Source organism: Bombus bifarius, unplaced genomic scaffold (assembly GCF_011952205.1).
Source record: "Bombus bifarius isolate JDL3187 unplaced genomic scaffold, Bbif_JDL3187 scf7180000008214, whole genome shotgun sequence".
Classification (NCBI taxonomy): Eukaryota; Metazoa; Arthropoda; class Insecta; order Hymenoptera; family Apidae; genus Bombus; species Bombus bifarius.
Genome location: NW_022884517.1, coordinates 947,506 through 966,897, shown reverse-complemented (window position 1 = coordinate 966,897; position 19,392 = coordinate 947,506). Strand labels below are relative to the sequence as shown.

Here is a 19,392-nt window from a genome sequence, read left to right as displayed (position 1 = left end):
TCCCATGTCTGATGTTCGAGGGCCACCTCCACCCGCGAGCGACCATTAGCGAGGAGCAGCCAGCACCCATTACTAGTTTTCCCTACAAACCTTACCGTCACAGAAAATCACTTGCTAACAACTCTTCGCTCAAAACACTTCTACATCTTCCACACGCATCACTCGCGGACACTTATATTCTTCAAAAGTTGTTGGGAGTAAAGAGTTACATTTAAACTGTTAACTCGGTGTTACAATCATTCAAACCACCCCTATTATCTTAACCGAAATAGGGGATCGGCTGGTTCGTGGCGTCGATTATCGTATCGAGACAAGAATTTACGACTTTCGTTGACGCGTTATACTGCGAATGCGTCTCCCCGTGAAACCGTAGAACAGATACAAACGATCGTTTTTAATCAAAAAATGCACGCGCTTCCTATTTCTGTTAACTGCATCGAGGACTTTTTTTATCACTAAATCTACAGATAAGACACGTTCTGCCACTATTGCTAAAGTGACATTGTGTACGATCACTCAGAACGAGGCGATTTCGTCATTCGTGTATACTGTACACACACGTACAAAGAATATATCTATACTGTACACTTACTAACTAAGCAACACTGTGAGCACTTTTAAATTTTTTATATTTGTTGAATGTTACGCAATCATGTTATCTATGTTCAAAAATGTTTTATCAGTTACCTATCTATATTTTCGTTATATATCGTTCGAAGAATTGTAAACTTTGCAAATGTTTGTGAAATCATTTTAAATTCCATACATTTTTCAATGTACCTATGTTTAGAATTTACAGAAAGATAACAATGGAAAATATCGCTTCACAAAATTCAGAACGTACTTGTCTCCCTGTCGTTTCTTTCAGACTTTCAGGATTCTGTCGTGCGATTATCAAACACAAACCATGCAATTTTCGTTTCTTCTCACTTTCTTATGGTGCGTTCAAACCAGGTGAATGAATGCTCGTTCGTTCCCCACTCTAATAAAATGAACGGATTCACGTTTTCACTATCATTTTTTAATTTTATTAAAGTGAGGAGCGAACTAGCATTCGTTCATCTGTAAATTCGTTCAGAAAAACGCATCATTACGAGAACAAGCAAAGAATGCGTGATTTGGGCTATGAAGGCGGCATAATTGAACATGTGACTTACCTTTCTGCTGGTCCCGTTGAATAACTAGAGGATTCTTCTCCTGACTCAACACTGTTAAAAGAGGTACAGTTCATTTTCCTTTCTTCCCACTGCGACCGAACCTCGTCTTGAACTCTTCGTTTCAATTCCTCCACTCTTCGTCTTTCTTCCGAAATTACTTGGCTACCTATAACATGAGTAAAGTAGAAAATAATTTAATAGCATCAAAAGTTTCATTGTCTGTTTAAATATTTTGTTAGATAATTCTCTTCGTAATTGTGTTCTCTAAAATTCATTTTGTTATTTATTACAGTGCGTCCGTAGAAATAAATTTTCTGTTATTTAACACATTTGGCTATACAATTTGTAAAGCCATTTACCTTGTTTGGCTAAATGAAGCTGTCGATTTCTCTCAATTTCTTTGAGGGATTCGATAGTCTTCCTTCCCAAGCTGCCCTGATTGTTTACAATGGGAGAGTCAGTAGTGACCCTGGAGATCCTGTCGAAGTCTTCCCTGCTCGGAGATCGTTTCTCGTCTCTGTTTTCGCAAGCATTCTGCGCCAATTTTATCAGTTCATCGTTAATCGCTCTAACTCGGTTTCGACCCTATGACGATAAGAGACAAGATCAAACAAAAATCATGAACATCAGTCATTAACAACTAAAATATTCTGATTGTTTTGTAAATAATCTACAAATTCACTAACTTCTTCCAACCGTTTCAAATGCGTCAGCTTCTGCCTTTCAAGGCTTCTTGCATCTTTAGTCGCTGTGCTTTTTGCTTCGGATCTCTGTGCTTCCAAGTGGCTCAATCGAACCTTTCTGGTCTCTATCTTGGTTGTCAATTCGCTCAAGTATCTAAAACAGACATTTACATCGCCAAATCTATGTTAGACTCAATTGTCAATCACCATATAATTAGCATACTAAAGTATATATTAATTTGTAAAAGAAGAACCATTTCGTGGATTAGTTTAACAATTAAAATTTCTATAAAATCAATTCTATGTTACTGATCGACTCTATCGATCATGCACAGTTGATACGAGATAGCTTTATTGACAATAAAAATATAATATAATTATCATATAATTATATAAAAATATAATTATTTTTGAGAATGAAAGATGTATCACAAAGAAGGTAAAACAAGGATGAAAAACCAACAAGGATTTGAAGAAATTTAGTCGCACAATCGTACATGAAATACTTTTACCTCTGTAACTCTTCCCTGGTTGCCAGTTTGCTCGCTTCCTCTTCCAAATGATGAAACTCCAAATCCTCAAAGGCCTTCCTTTCTGACTCCAGGACGTCTTGCTGAGCCATAAGTCTCTTGCTGATATTCTGTTGCATAGTTTCATCCACGCAATTCGCTAATTCCTCTTCCAAACTGTTACAAGTCTGCTGAGCCCTTTGCACTCTCTGTTTTGCTTCCGCTTGCAAATTTGCTTGACTCGTGTTATCCTCGGCCATCTGTCTCTCCAGTTCGTTTATCCGCATCTGTACTTTTATCTTCTCACCCTCGTCTTGACTGAGTTTCAACGATTCCGACTCGTATTCTGCAGACAGCAGTGCTTTTTCTAATTCGAGCTGTCACACACAAAATGCACATAATTAATGCTTAAAGAATATTATAGGAGAAACGATACCATTGTTTTTCTCAATAACCTGTTCTAAACTTTGTTTTAGGAATTTGATTCTGGAAAATAAGAGAACGAGCTTTTTCATAATTGTTCGTTTCTTCCCTCTAAAATGTATTATTTAGAAATGCTTGATGCACGAATGTTTGAACGTTACTGAGTAAGCTGGAGCAAGACTAAGAGCAAAGGGTAATACCTTATCTCATTGCGAAATAAGAAAAAGTAAATAAATTTTAACTCGAAGGTAAACGTAGATAAGAGGATAAGGTTCGAGTTCTCGATTATCCTTACCATCGAATGCACTTGTATCTTTAAACTCGAAATTATTCATTCGTCGGTACTATTTAATGCTAAAGGGTATAGGCCACTGGGGACGATTTGTCTTGCTATGGTTCTGCCACTACGAAAGTGGCATTCGTTTAGTTAGATGGGTGTGTGCGCATCTGATGATACGACTGCAAGCTGATATTTCTGTTAATAATACTATGTAATAATATGAAAATAAGTTCTTGTATTATTTTCATAGATAAGAAATGGGAAAGAGACGAAAACTACTGCACACTAACGATGGTAACAACATCTTTCCTTTTGAAAGAAAATCTTCGATTTTAAAAAGTTGGTAGAATGCATAGTTAAAATTTATTAAATCTTTCAGTTGAAAGAAAAAGGATTTAAATAACAGACCTCCCTACTAATTTCCTCTTCCTGGATCTCAATATCTGCGACGCTCCTTTTTAATACGTCCATATTACCAAGGATATGTAATTTCTCGTTCTGAAGGAACTCTATGTATTTCTTTCTGTCCTCCTCTTCGAGTTCCTTCCTTTCTTTATCAGCCTTAGCCTCGTTCGATTTCGCGTTGTCCTTCTCCGAATTGTTTTTTTTGGGAATCGTGCAAATTTCTTTGGATTTGGAAAGCATGGAAAGTTGCTCGATAGCCTCTAGAAGGTCGTCGTTAGATATTGCCAGCTTGTTCTCGATCATCTCGCACGATTTCGATAACTGACCATTCTTCTTTGGCATGGAATGATTGTTTTGATTGTTGTTCTGTACAGAATTAATCAGCACATTCTCATACAGGCTCACGTTCCCGTTTATCGAATTGTCGTAGTTTCGTGAATGTATATTTGGTTGTCCGTTAATCCTCGCCCCATTCAGTTGGATGGTTCCATAAGTGTCTTTCGTTAGGTCAACGATCTGCGTGTAATTACCACCGTTATTATTGAACATCGACCCATCGATTGCCGTATTCTCGTAACCCGAGTTACGAACTTGTGAGATCGAACCGCAAAAACTATGGTCCCCGTTGCCATGAATGTTTGGCCACATCATGGATTGGCTGTTGTTATTGTTGTTCGGCGTGATCGCTTGTGGATGATTCTGTATGTTGTCTGTTTGACTGTCTGTATGACTTGTCGCCTGGTTTCGACGATTCTTCGGCGAATTACCATTTTGGAATATGATTTTTGAATTTTGCACACATACGTTCTCGTATGAAGCCGAATTCGATTGTTTCGTAGTGTCGAAGGAGAAGTGGGGTTGATTTTTAGATGGACTCTTCGGGCTGTCGAAAGGTGAATTATAACCGAGTCGCTTGTCTCGTGGTAGAGAGCCATTCGTTTTGATTCTGTGAAAGAAAATGAAGATGTTGTAGACTTTAAATTATACAACCTCTATATTTAGTTCTATATTTAGTGATGTACGTAGATGTATTGAAACTAAAAGCTAGTTATTGGATTATCATCATTATTGATTTGTATAATATACAAATAAAGAAGAATAAACTTGTGACTTACTCAAATACGGATAACTATATGTACAACATGTTGACGGGAAAAGTTGTACAAGACTTTTGTAAAAAAATTGCCAAAAAGATTGGCGAAAGGTCTTAACCCTTTTAGTGCCGAACAACGATATATCGTTGCGTATGCGATGGCGTCTTACTATTAGCATAATATCTAGAACTTTATAGATAGATAGAACTTTATCTTAAAATAAATTTATAAAACGTTGTAAATGGTTGAATTTCTCTGTCATAAGAAAATTTGACACGAGGTTTGCTTGAGCCTGTAATCACAGGTCTATATAACACTGTTTAGAACAGAATATCTCCTTATGTTTCACAAAATAATCTTGTATCGACATGGCGAGAGTAAAATTTTTGCTGGACCTGTGCGAAGATCACGCACAATTTGTAATCTGTACAATAAAGGATTACACGGTGTACACATTAGTAACCATCAAAGCTAAGTAAATTATTTGTGTTGGAAATAATAAGTAAGTATTACATGTTTTCAGCAGCCGGATAATCTTAAATGTATAGAATAATATTAGAATGTTATTTCAGTGATGTTATACCAGCTACACGAATCACTTGTTTTGGAGCAAGTAATCCTTCTGACGCTTGCTGCGCATCATGGGTTTATCATTTAGTTTTGTGTTCTGATATTAGAAATTTCGTTACAAATAATTGAGAATGCAGTATTTATACTTTACATTACGTTTTTTACATCAAACTATGACCAAACGATGATTCTTCTTATTTGCAAATAATGTTTATAAAAGGAAACTGATTCTTCATTTTTCCTACAGATTTTGATTAAGTATTATTAGTACGATTTTCAATAAATATTGAAATACAATTGGCATTAATTTATTCTCTCTTTATTTCGTTTCTATGTTCCTTTTTGAATTTTGTAAATATCACTTACTTTTTTTTATATTTCCTTTCTCAAACCTTACCAAATTACATCAAATTGGTTCGGTATTCTTCGCTTAGATACAATTCTTTTGGTCGTCACTAAAAGGGTTAAAAAGCTCACTTTACGGTAGAATTTACCCTTAAGAAAATAATATCGCTATAGCATGAGAACAGTCTGTGTCTTTTCTATTTTCTTTCAACCAAGATAAACAGCTACTCCTCGTCAAAAAAGGGTACGGGGATTAAACCTAAAGTTGGTTGTAATGTACGCAACATAACGTACTACGGTCTTAGATGACGTATCAAAAATTGCAAGTGTTTCGCGATAAGTTCGAATCTTCTCGCAAAAAATGCAAATAACCCATTCACCTATTAGGTTGTCTTGGCTTTTCAACGGTGCTCTGCCTCTCGTACTCCGCGCACATGGCAAGGATTTCCTCGAGTCTCATTTTCTCTTGCCTCTCGACCTCCTGCTCTCGTAGCCTCTCCTCTTGCGCCTGTTTCCTCTTATTCTCCGCCTCTCTCCGTTTATTCTCTGCGTCAATCTGTCTCTCTCGTAGCTCCTCCAGCGAGCAACCACTTCCGGTACTAGGAGTCGGGCTCTTCACCCGTCCAAAGCTTCTCTTCGGCTCGTTGTACTTGGGATTACGATTAAACGCAGGACTCGGTGGCTGTATCCTCTTGATGTTCGGATTCGAACCAAAACCCTGCGCTCCAGCCACGCTCCTCAGACTTCCACCACAAAAATTTCCGTTACTAGGACTATTGCAAATATTAGGATTCGAACCAAATTTTTCCAACTGAAGATACTCGGTTGTCGTGGTCTTGGTAACAATTAAACTTTGACTCATGTCGAAGTCCCTTGTCGTCAAGTCGTCGAGATCGTTCGACTTTTGGCAGGTGAAGCTTCGTGACATTAGACCTCCCTGATTCACATTGTTCTTCGATATCGTTTGAAGGATATGAGGATTTTGGTTGTTCTCGTTATTGCTATCTCGATAGTATGGTTTGTAGGTTTTTAGGTAGGATTCCGCGGTTGAATACATCTGAATCTGATTATGATTCGGCAATGAAATGTTTTGATGCTGATGATTAGGCGTATTGGATCTGCTGGGTGTTCTGATATCCAATCTTTGACGATTCTCATCGCTATAATAGTTAGGAGAGGAAGAGGCGAAACAGCTACCTGGAGAAGATGTATTGAGAAAATGAGCTGGTGAGGATGAATTAAAGGATGGCGTGTTCGAACGACTTCTTTCCAAGTTTGTTAAGTTTTGTAACGGTGAATTATTATTGCCATTTTTTAGGGAGATTAAACTGGAGGATCTCGAGTGACCGAGAATTTGATCGGCAGGCACGTTCGTGGTAATAGCACCCGCTGGAAACACTTTTGGAGAGACGCAATTGTTTCTATTTTGTTTCGATAACATTTCGAATTTCGTTAGTTTTCCAAGGAAACCTATTTCTTCGTCGGAGCAGGAATTTCTTGGTGATTTTCGTGGCGCCACCGGTGGTTTTCTTTCTAAATGATAGTTTTCCTGCAGCTGGTTATCCGGTAGGGAGAAACTTATAGGCGCCATGGAGATTCTCGAGTGTGGCAGTACAGATCGTAATTGTTTCGCTTCGGCTGGGTGATTAAAGCGCATGTAATTCGATCTCCCGATCGACAGCATGCAACCTGAAACGTTAAATTCCCATTTATAGTCATCTGAAAATATTCTTAATATATTTTTAGGTATGTAGATTTTTATATTTCAAATTATATCTTACACACTTAAAAATTACACTTTTCCTACGTACGTTTCCTAAGTACATGAAGTATATAATACTAAATACCAAATACAAATATAAAATACAAAACATGAGGTTTAATTTCGACGGTGTAAATTGACCAAGTAGCAGGTTTACAAAAAGTTTATACTTGGTCATTCGTATCTGAGTCAAGGTCTTACCTTGAGCGAGTCTCACTGGTGAATTTATCGATACACCATCGACTGCCGTAGTTCCATTTATGGGATGAAGAGTGACCACGCCGTTATTATTTTCAATCGTGCAATGAATGGACTCGACGCCGGTACCAACAACAGAAATATCCGCATCTCGACTCGATCCAAGGGTTAACTTACCTAAACAAAACATTGTACGTTTTAAGAAAGTACGAAATATAACTAGTTATTAAGAAACTTAGAACTTTTATTTTATATTAAGGATATAACAATTGTTTAAAGTGTTATATAACGAATCCACCAACAATTGGCATTCTACGCAGAAGGATTCGAAAGATAGTCGGGCACAAACATCGAACGAGTTGAGATCTGGAGAGAATGCGACGAAAATAAGCTGGAGTACAGAGTGTGCGCTACATTTGAGAGTAATGCGGTAACTCGGTTTTCCAGAAATGCGAAACTATCCAACAATTTCAACTATTATTCTAGACGGTAAGGAAACCACTACCAAAACTAACTAAACTTGCTTCCATCTTCACAATTAACTATCTTGGCTTTCGAAGTTGCATGAAAAGCGTCACAGGCATTCTACATATACTCACGTATGTAGGTATACCGAATGCTGAATATTGAGTTGTAGATTCGTGGTAACAGATAATATGAATAAGAAAGATACTTGCTATTACTTTTCAATATTTCTTATGCATATTAATGTTTCATTATTATTCTTTTCGTTGTAATTCAGCAAATTATGAACAACAATCAAGAACAACATGATTATGTTGTTCCAATTCTCTATGCACGACTCTAAGCTCTATTCAGCTTTTCAGAAACGCTATCGTGAGAGTTGCATTTATTCGAGCAGCTTTCGCGTATTCTGCATCATTTTTAACGCGATCAAGATCCTAAAACCTTCAATCTACATGGCATCCATACTATCTGAAATTGCCATTTAACATGGATTATGGTAGCAAGCCCAGTTCCTCTGATCTTTTTAATATTCAATTGATAAGTGGAATTCCTTTTTTTAACGTATTAGCGAATGCTTGGACGTACATTCTGAACATGCATTACGATTCATTTTCTCTCCGATGTGCTATGCATCTGAGCATATTAACAATGCGCTTAAACTAAGAAACTTGAAGAAATTCATCGTAGCATCTGCTTGATTGAACAATTGGCTGCCGCGCAGGGATGCAGTGAATTATGTACGTGTTAGGTCATGGTTAATTGGTTTTTTCTTAAGAGAAATTTTTAAGGCGAGAAGAAAGTCAAAGAAGACATAATGAATTAGGCGAATATTGAAATCGAGGTGTTACGGATTTGTTTAACTTTTTATTTAATTTTATATTTATAACTTTTTGTTTTTTGAAGCATTTGATTACGAGATAACAGAAAAAACATTTAAAGTATTAATATCAAAATAAATAATGTTCTTTAAAGCATTATATTTAGTTGCATCAAAAATAACAAAACGCGTATACTTACAAAATGAAAATAGGAAATCAGAATTTAACGTTTTAATATAGCCTTGTCTAAATTCATTTCAATTTCTCAATACGTTACCAAAAACGTATACAGTAGAAACATAAGGGACAAACGTTCGCTATCTCTAGTTAAAAGAAAACAACCATGTCGTGTATTCTAACGATGCAATCGATGCGTGAAATAACCTTTAATCAGAGAGACTGTAAATAACTTTCTATATAATAGTTTATTATGCAGATCTTTAGTTAGAGATTCGTCAAGTCACTCTAATAATACATCTGCCGGATAACTTCCATCTTCTTGTGCAATTCGATCAAACGAGCCAACTGGATTGTTTATAGTTGGAAAAGCGAATTATACAAAATCGAGGATAAAGACAGGGGAACTTAGTTACCTCCGTATGATGTAAAATACTCTTTCCATTTAGACGATCGATCGCATTCGAGGGTAAAAGGGCGTAGAAACGCGGAATTGCGACCTAACACCAAAAAAAAAATGTGCACGCTCCTTTTCGCAGGATATTCTCCGTGAAAGGGTCGGCTCGATCATTAGCGCGAAATAACTCTGGGTATACGCGCGCGCCAATCTGCGAGAACAGCGAGTAAATCGTGGCGCATTCTACAAAGGACTGGCTGTTATATTTAGTTTTGGCGCGGTCGTGCACTCTCGCACATTTTCGGTCTTTTTGGAAAAGTTTCCGCCACGCAACGTTCAAAATATACCTCGCGCAGAGGAGTCAGTCTCGTCTATTTTGCAGTCGGCAGAACGCGACGCGCTCCAATCTGCTCCCCTTTCTTTCCTTCCATTTCCTTCTACTTCTCTATTCCTTTTTATTCCTTTTTACCACCTTTGAATCCTTTTTTTCTTTTTATTTTTTTTCATTTCGTTTCATTCCTCCTTTTCTGAGTTCCCTGTTCTTCAAAATGTAGATCCTACATATCTGGAATATTTCGAAAACTTACACCTTTCCAACAAAACGAATTTCAATCTATCCGAGTACCTCAATCACAAACAGCTCTATCTACATTCCAGTGTTAGCTTTGCGAGCAATACATTAACAAAATTGATGGCGTTGCGTAATACCCGATAAATCCGGGCGATCCGTCGCTGCGATTTCGAGAGTCCTACGCAATTACAACGTAGCCAGCGGATCGTATCGATAATCTACAAACACTACAAACTGTAATTCCACTAATTTTTGCAGAGCACCATTCCATATATATAATCTGTATACCAAACGATTCTTAATACGACTACGAATCGATGAAATTTTTAACTACTTTCGCTCCGAAAATTTGTTGGTACGATCGACTAGCAACTTTGTTAATGACAATCATAGCGTTAAAGTATACATATGCGTTCCACGTATACATAGACGACATATCGTCTCTCAGACAATTCCTAAATTTTTCGTAGGAGATATCTATCCTGCGGTAACATTCAAACTTAAACAATGGGAAAATATTCTATCGAAATGAGATCAGGGGATCCGATCTGACGCAAGAAATTAAACAGGAAAAATGGAGTAGTTAAGACGATCGTTGAATTTAGATATTTCAAAGTTTCATTACGTACAATTCGACAGAAATTTTGTCCGGGTTGGAGAAAGTTCTTTGTGATTCGTCTATAGCACGATATACTTCGACTATAAATTTCAATGAAGCTACTATTCCAGCATACTATTCCAACGAAAATAAAAAAAAACAGATGCGAGAACGTGTTGTACTCGGCACGATTTTGATCAGCCTAAGTTAGCTCATGCTTAACTTTACCGTGATCTTTTTGCATTCTGGCATTACGATATCTTAGCGAAACTGTTGCATTCCTATGTTGTTCACGCATCGGGATACGTATTGATTACTTTGCTTCTTAGAGAGATGGGAAATATGTAGGTAAGTGTAATAGGTTTAAAATTGGTTCCAAACTCGCTTGGAAAAGCGCTTTGGTAAGTGAAAGTGATCAATTTCTACACCTAACATTCCTAACGATGTAAAAATGAGTAACTTCTAAAACTTTTTTTGTTGCTTTTTCTTTATCTGTGTCCTTGGTCGACATTGAACGATGGTTATCCAGTTCGTTTGAGTATAGATTACTACTTACTTTATGCATGTTCGAAAATATACCCTTCCACTCAAAAAGAAGAAAGAAAAAACGAAAAGAAAAAAAAAAGAAAAAGGGAAAAGGAAAGAAAAAAAGAAAAAGGAAAAAGAAAAGAAAAAAAACGGTCAGTACCTTTGGATTTCCTCAACACTTTCATGTAAAAGCAAATTAAAAGAAAAAGTTTAAAACTTTTAAGCTAAATTACAAATGTGTATTTTTCCTTCTTTTTATATATTCATAAATAATTCAGCTACAATTTGTTTATCTTGCACGTTATCTGAACGCTATATCCATTTTATCTTGGAAGAAATAAAGCTGCTTCTTAGATAACGAAAGACAAATTGTCTTTTAATGTGCCATAATCCCAAACATAGTAAGAAAATGATATCGTTATCCATACGTATAAACGTTGTAAAACCATCTGATAGTGGAAATTTATGCTTTAAAATCTCTTTATTTATATAAATAACTACGTGTTTTTATATTATTCATAACAACTACATATACATATTTTTATAATGTTTCGTAGTGTTTCATAGTGTTTCATAGTGTTTCATAGTACATATGTATTTATATTCACTTTTCCAACGAAGAATTTCGATGCTTCACATTTTTTATGTTGTATTTTCTACATAACTTTGTATACTACATTCTCCGGAATTCATATACATTTTACGAAACCATTATTCGGATTCCATTGCAAGAAAGTTAATTTTATCACTAATTTGAGTATTTCTGTTTTAAAAAAGAAATTTGTTTCCATCTGTCAACAGAGTTTTTAACTGTTCTCCCAGCTGTAGTACAAAACCAACACTAACGCAGCACAGTTACAGGACGCACGGTGCAAAGTGTTAAAAACGTACAATTCTGTTTTGAAGCACCACGGTGTCTTGCGCCGACACAGCACTTTAAACCATCAGCGGCTCAAGCCTAGTTGAACGTGTTAAAAGCTGGTCAAACAATGACGTCGGACAGTTACGGACTGAAAACGAGAAACAGGGAGATTAATTCCTGACAATCGTTTTGTTCTACGCGCGAGGTCGCCCGTACCACAGGTAAATGGGTCTTTGTTAATATCTATCCAGCGGATCAGGTTAATGCGACTGCGAAATGTATCGATCGACGATAAAGTTTCCGTCTCCGGAACGAATAATACGATATTTAGCGTGATTATGTTGGTTTCTGATAATCGACGACCGTGGTAATTCGCAGGTTCGATCCATTTGATCAGTCAAACCTGTACGGTTTAATTCTTTCGGGCAATATCGAAATCTCGACTTCTACCTTATTCTGCATTTTACATTCTGCATCGTACAAAACTTCGCTTGATATAACACGAAACAAAAATTACGGGATTTCCTATTATCGAATTTTAAGCGAGAGATCTAAGAAACGTCTCCGACGTAGGAAACAGCCCACGAAAGGAACATACTATTATACTGTTGACCGTTCGAATCCGTGAGTGTACTACTTCCAAACAAGCAGGGAGCCCGTTGTGCTAAAAGAGAATAATAGGACGACGAGAAGAACGAACGTCGCGTCGCCTGAAAATATACGGCACTTTGAGGATTGACTCATGCAATAATTTATATTGCATTCTCGACTTCTCTCTTACACTTTTTTTCTATCTTTCTTCCACCGCAACGGTACGTACGCATATACGTATGCGTGAACTTTTCTCTATCTGCCTCTCTATGCACCGACTATATTTAAGTGCAACGCACCACGCTTATGAGACAGAACGTTCCTTGTGGGTTACTGTCCTCTTCTCCAACTCCCCTTCGACCGCGTAAACGCCTTTACGCCATTTATATACCGCGTACAGAGGCGTCATGTGCGCAGCTACGCACGCGCACTTTCTACGCGTGAATGTGCATGGGCACCACGTTGCCTTATGATCTTTTCTACCCTTCTCTTTCGTCTTTTTCTTTTTCTTCATCGCCATCATCGTCTTTCATCAATTTCTTCATTTTTCTCTACTTTTACTTCGTTCTCATATTTCTTTACCTATTTTATATGCGTCAATGTACACGAACATCGCGTTATCTTACGATTTTTTCTCTCTTCGACTTTTTCTTCTTTTTCTAGTTCTTTTACTTCACATTCTTCGTCATCGTCATCATCTTCTTCCTTTTCTTCATTTACGTTTACTTCCTCCGCGTGCTATTCACTTTTTCCTACTTTGTTTTGCTGTCACAAAACGGTAGGAATATCAAGTTCATGCATTGTTACGCGACTGCCATGTAATTAGATACTAATTGCACGATAGGCGATAGGCGTTAGACCAACTCTATGTTTTCTGATCAGAGATCGAGGAGCAGGAATAGCAGTGGAACGAATGTGGAATCTTTATGTTAATTGGATCGTTCGAGGTCATTTCTAAAAGAACGGAAGTTCTTTTGATATCGGGCGAATTCGCAGTTTTTTAATGGAATAACGAGGTTTTAAGAAAGAAACGTTAAGGATTGCGTAATTAAGTGATAGAGGAAGTTTTAGTTGGTAAAGTTTATAAATGCCGTAGATGTCGTAGAATTAGTGCGCTGTTTAGATTCGTGTGCTTTCGTAAAAGTTCGAATGTGTTGGCAAACGCAAAGTAAAATTTCCTCAATTCTGGGTATACGTTCCTTCGCGCAAGGTTTATTTCTGACACGTTTGCTGAAATCTTCGCTGCGCGAAGAAACCGCGTACAAAACGTGAGGTGTAAATACTTGCGTGATTTACGTTGATGATTTCTGAACGCAATGTAGTTAAGTTGTTTACGTTTAACTGCAATTACTATTTAATTACGACAGTCAAAAGAAATAGAACTTTTACTATTTCCAAAAAAAGATTGCAAAGAAATCAGCATTAAACAAAACCCCAGAAAAGAAAATTCTAGAAGCAATCGAATCCTCGTTAAAAGGAAACGTCAAATTCCAACCTATAACTCTCAAAAGTATACCTTGGTATTTCAACGTCAAATACGATACAACTTACCGCTCTACAAGAATCTCGCAATAGCGATAAAACGAATAAACACAACGAGCAACAGATATATGCAAGGAACGCGGACCGCACACGAGTCGAAGAATTCCAAATTGCACCAATACCATGAATTCCACGTTTTCTACGTCAAAGGAGAAACAGGAAAAATAATACAAGTCAAGTAAATTCATCGATACATTCCTTTGTTTCTTCCTACTAATTTATTGTTATCTCGAGATTGCTTTCTTATCGATTTAGAGAAGTTTCCGGTTGGCGAACTGCCATACAGAGAAACACTTCTCACCGCGTTACACTTTTTCTGGCGCGGTTATCAACCGTTTTTACACAGTGTCATTTTATTGGACGCACGTACACGGACATAAAATGCACGCATAGGAATGACGAAGAGCTTCACGATAGGCGAATAAAGAAAGAAAGAAGGAGTATCTTGGATCGTAGTGTTCACATCGATATATCGACCGTCGTCGACTCCGACTGGCGAAGCTTCGAAGGAACCGGTTAAATATTTGATCGGCACGATTTTTTCAATGGGACAAAATTTAGATAGTAGGTCGAATTGGAAATGCAACACGATTGTATTTATTGATAGTTGAACTTTTGTTTCGAGATACGTAGAATTTAATTTACTTTGACGCTCCAATAAGTTACTTTTCGTGTCCATTAATTGGCTCTAATTAAATCATAAGTTTGGCAATTCGATTTGCGATATGTTTATAATACATGTATGTACAACATTGTATCCTGTTACCATCCAAGCAAACCAATTCTTCAGAAATCCAAACTATGGAATTATGCATGTGCATTCATCGCACAGGAAGAGTCTCACGCTCCGCGGAAAACACGAATACTACAGACACGGCGTCATTGTTACCTCGTTCCATCGACGTTATGATCGTTACACATCACTCTATTCTCCTTCGAATTCTTTCCGCGGAAAACCGATCGTATCGGCACCGCTCGAGAAATTACAAAAACCGATTACGAAATTTTAGTTTCCTCCGCGAGGAACCTTGCTTTTACTAATCGCGATTCTTTATTATTATTGGCCAAACGGTTCGGCCCGTTCGATCTGTTCGGTGCGGTGAATGCAAATATTTGTGTTCGGTCGACTCTTTTCCGGTTTCGACATCGATGCACGTCGAGGACCTCTCGGCTTCCTGTCGCGTCTTCGATGTATTTCTAAAAATTCTCCGTCGCCCTTTACCACGCGAGAAATCCCGGTATGTCTCGGTTATTTCAGTGCTAAATAGATCCATCAGCTGGATTCATAGATGAATTTTATCAAGTTAATTGTACGACTACCATCCAATTGCGAATCGTACCGCCGCTCGTGGCCCCGTTTTATCGATGAATCTCGGTTTCCCCTTGTTTGATAGATTATCTAAATGTTATAAATGCTGTCTGAAAGGCGTGTTTATAATTACATACGATTTACTGGAATCGCGCTGCATCGGAAGATAGAAGGTTTGAACAGAAACAAGAAAAAATTAGGCTTATCAATCATTTTAATAAAACTCGTGATGACGTGTTAAATAAATAAAAATTAATGTATGTAGCACCATAAAACGAATAACCGTTAATGGTCCTTAAAGTTTAAAAAAACTTTTTAAATGGGTTTATGAATTATACGAATAATTTATAAACAAAGATACGGAATAGTACACATCGTAATAATTCTTCCTCGAATTTCCTAATTACCAAGAGTACGTACGCTCAGAATACCTTCGACTTCTTAATGTAGTCCATTATAGACAACGAGGAAACGTAGAGACGACAAAATTCCAAGAAAATCGCTTCGAAGAAATTAACTAGACTTCATTTCCCAGAGATATTCTCCCCACCGTCATTTGCGTAACACACAAAGTGGAAGTTCTAGCGCGTTGGATCGTAGTTATATAGCATTATTAAGCTTTATCAGACAGAATTACTACCATGTTCGAATCACGGATTAAAATTGATGAATCATTGCCTGTTATGGATACAGCGTTATCTAGCAAACGCTTATTGTCTTAATTGTCTTCGAGATACAAGCGAAGTAAAAAATTATACGTTTAATTGATTCTCTAAAGAAACCCACTTTTTCTTTCTCATGCTCGGTAAATGAATGTGTTTCGTGATATTATGTTTTATCGATGTAGATAGTTGCCCGTTTTTCGCCTTAGAATAATGAAAATTTATTCCGAAAGAGAAAATTGATTCGGAAAGAGCTATAGAGTAAGTCAATATCGATTTGAATGCGGTCAAATTTCATAAAGTTAGGAAGCACATTTCTAATTTCAAATTTCCAAAAATTCAATAAGATATATTCATTCTTTTTCATAAAGAGTCCCGCAGTAACAATAACTTTCTCAAGAATTTCATAACATCAGCCGTTAACCGTGTTACCCTGAAAACTTCGTACAGTATTATTTTCCCCCAGAAAGTCAGATTCAAAATCCTACCTACACTTAACCATCCATTAGATCACATCGAAATCAGTTTGAGTCACCTTTAAGCCACCTTTACGAGTTCGAACAGGGATAGACGCTATTTACCGCAGTCGGGTACACCACCGTTAGCATCTTCAATTCGCTATTACATCCGGCAAGCGTATATAGTCTTACCTTCGGGTAAAGGATGTAGGGTCACCGCCGTTGACAAACGTCCGCTTCCCATGGAAACGAGATGCGGCGCTTCCGTTTGCACTCGCAACGCTCGTCCAGCCTCGCGCACCTCAAGACCGGCGGTTGCCATGCCTATATCGAAAAAATACAGAAAAATCTCTGTTAAAATTAATTATTTCTATTGCGTTAGGCTTTTCGTGATGTTATAACTCACTTTGTAAAAGTGCAACATCGAGTAAATTAATTTCATTCAACAGGTGCTTCGACACATTCTTTTTAAACACACCTTTTCCAGAGGACATTAAAAGATTAAAGACGATTTTATTGGTGTTCAAAGATGAATAAGGGAAAATTATAAATCAAAGAATTGTTTCTCTCTTTTTTTGTATAAATAGTGGGGATGACAATGGGTTTATTACGCGAGATATGCGTACAATAATTAAAATTGTATAGAAAATAATTAGATTAACAAATTAAATTGAAACCATCAATTGTATTAGAAAAAGATCATTCTCGTGGCACGTAACAAAAATTATAAAATTTCCAAATTCTTCGTACTAAATGTTTTATTGATTTAAATGTTCTACAAGAGTCGCTCAAAGCTAAAAAGTACAGTGACAATCGGTACGACGAATTTGATTTCATCGAAGACACAGGGATGAGATCGATTTACCGGCGCGAGATGAGAAAAATAAATGAAGAAGGGACGCAAGAACGAGAGGAAACCGGTCGCCGCGGGATGGTCGGAATTCTTTTTCTGTACGTCCCCTTCTTCTTCTCCGTCTCCTTCTTCTTCTTTTTCTTTTTTCTTTTTTCTTCCCATTCTCCTCGTCTCGGAGTCACGGGTCATGAAAAATTAGTGGGTATACACCTCGCGGAGGAGGTGTAACGTGTGCTACGAACGTGAAAAAGGATCTTTTTCTTTTTAATGTGATCCTGATGTCTGCGTAATTTCCACGTCCTGACAACAAACGATCCTGTGTAATCTGACGTTGATATTTCACGGTATAGTCATTTTCTGCTTTACGACTAAAGTTCTTTTCTATCTTTTATTTTAAATGGAAAGATATACACTATAGAAGAATTAAAAATTAAGTAATTACGTTAGTTAAAAGTGGATAGAAACTTTTTAAATGAATGTGTTGGGTCATGTGGTTAATAGTTACAGGCTGAGCATGTGTTAGAAAATGAAGAGGGGAGAGATTTGAAATGGAAAGAGAAAAATTGCAATTGTGTACTACGTTCAATAATAATTCGTACGTAATGTTAGGATATATATGTAGTTTCTGTAAATAATAATGTACAACGCCCCATAAATGCATCTAAATAGGATTAACATATTCGTTTAGAAGCACGGGGTACTTGAAATTTTTCAAGAGGGGTTTTTACCTTGTAGGCTTTCCTGATATATACTTGAAAGCTAGATCGGCGAAATGCTTGAAACATAAAAATTTTAAGAACTAATTTGCCATACCATTAATATATGTACATATTCAAAATTTTACATTTCTGGATAACAGATTCGCTTATTTTAATATTTCAATCATATTTAGATTAATCTGTTGGCAGCACGGTATAGTACATACTATACATATAAGTATATTAATTTTTCAATAAATAAGACAAATATATATGACGTATCTGTTTCATAAAACGTTACATTATATTGCTTTGTCATCGTAGAGTAATGTTCAAATTTATAAGGATCTTCAGCCGAGATTAATGGAAACAAACCATGAATAAAACGACTTCCCGTCTTACTCGCCGGCGATTATGATTAGAGAAACTTGTTTCAACGCAAAGCTGCAAAGTTTTAATAAACGCTCAATAAAATTCAAGGATCGTAATTCAACCAGCTTAAATCTATAGTTGCATCATCATATAACAAATTGACGATCGTCATCGATTTCTTGATATAATACATACGTCCAAAAAGGCGAAGAGAAGTACACGAAATATTTCAATATAGAATACAAATCAAAAATTAAATGAATTTTTCTTTAGATTCGTCAAAAGTGAAAAATTTCTTTTATAGATATATGTATATAGGACACGTGCTTCAACAGTAAGTCGGTAGTAATTCGAGCTGAAAGGCATTATTTCCTCGTGTCAGAGCACGACAACGACAGACAAAGTTCAATGGGACGGCCTAGCGTAATGCGCTTAATTAAAGTTGTTTCAACTCGTTAAGATCGTTCGCACGGGATGAACAACCCTATAAACGGTAGCAGTTTGTCGACAACTGGAACGACAGTTTCCATCGAGTCTTCCTCACGGTGAGAATTCATAACGTCGTTGGTCGTTATATTCCATTCGCAATTTACAACGTTCAATGAGAACTATGCTTCGTACTATTTTTTTGACAATTCTCAGAAGCTGATTTATCGAGCTGTTATACGTTTCTAATGTGATAAAGTCATCGCTCTTATTTTCTGTCCATAATAATTTAATCTACGTAGTACTGATCTTCTTGCAAATTAAATGTTTATATATGTATCGATGTCGGATTTTCTATGTCTTTATTCGATCTATATATTAATATACTATATTTGATAAATATACTGTTTTATATTTTTGTACCGTACGAAGAAGTAGTCTTTCATGCGTTCAAGTAACAAGTAACCCAATCAAATTCAAGAAAAACCATAATAATAGATAGAGTAAATTTCCTCTAACATTTATACAATTCGCTTTTTCATGTATAAACGTGTAAACATCGGGAAATTCAGAGGGACGTCGAAAACACAGCTGTGCATTCCATTAAAACGTTTTTCTGCGTAGAGTCAACAGTGT

General features: G+C 36.8%; 1 protein-coding gene across 3 annotated transcripts in view; it reads right to left on the bottom strand.

The window, feature by feature from the left end:
• Positions 1 to 19,392, bottom strand: part of LOC117211038 (pleckstrin homology-like domain family B member 1) — a 62,271-nt gene that overhangs the window by 15,722 nt on the left and 27,157 nt on the right. The window contains exons 1-10 of one of the 3 annotated variants that reach the window (XM_033454597.1): positions 12,627 to 12,801; positions 12,444 to 12,555; positions 11,875 to 11,993; positions 7,430 to 7,603; positions 5,847 to 7,155; positions 3,461 to 4,403; positions 2,353 to 2,726; positions 1,844 to 1,994; positions 1,517 to 1,742; positions 1,158 to 1,323 (exon numbers count right to left, since the gene is read on the bottom strand). In XM_033454597.1, the coding sequence (XP_033310488.1) occupies positions 1,158 to 1,323; positions 1,517 to 1,742; positions 1,844 to 1,994; positions 2,353 to 2,726; positions 3,461 to 4,403; positions 5,847 to 7,150 (3,164 nt within the window). In that variant the 5' untranslated portion in view covers positions 7,151 to 7,155; positions 7,430 to 7,603; positions 11,875 to 11,993; positions 12,444 to 12,555; positions 12,627 to 12,801. Of the gene's footprint in view, positions 1 to 1,157; positions 1,324 to 1,516; positions 1,743 to 1,843; positions 1,995 to 2,352; positions 2,727 to 3,460; positions 4,404 to 5,846; positions 7,156 to 7,429; positions 7,604 to 11,874; positions 11,994 to 12,295; positions 12,353 to 12,443; positions 12,556 to 12,626; positions 12,802 to 16,599; positions 16,732 to 19,392 lie in introns of those variants that run through there. The other 2 variants (XM_033454598.1, XM_033454596.1) reach the window with 2 other exon arrangements.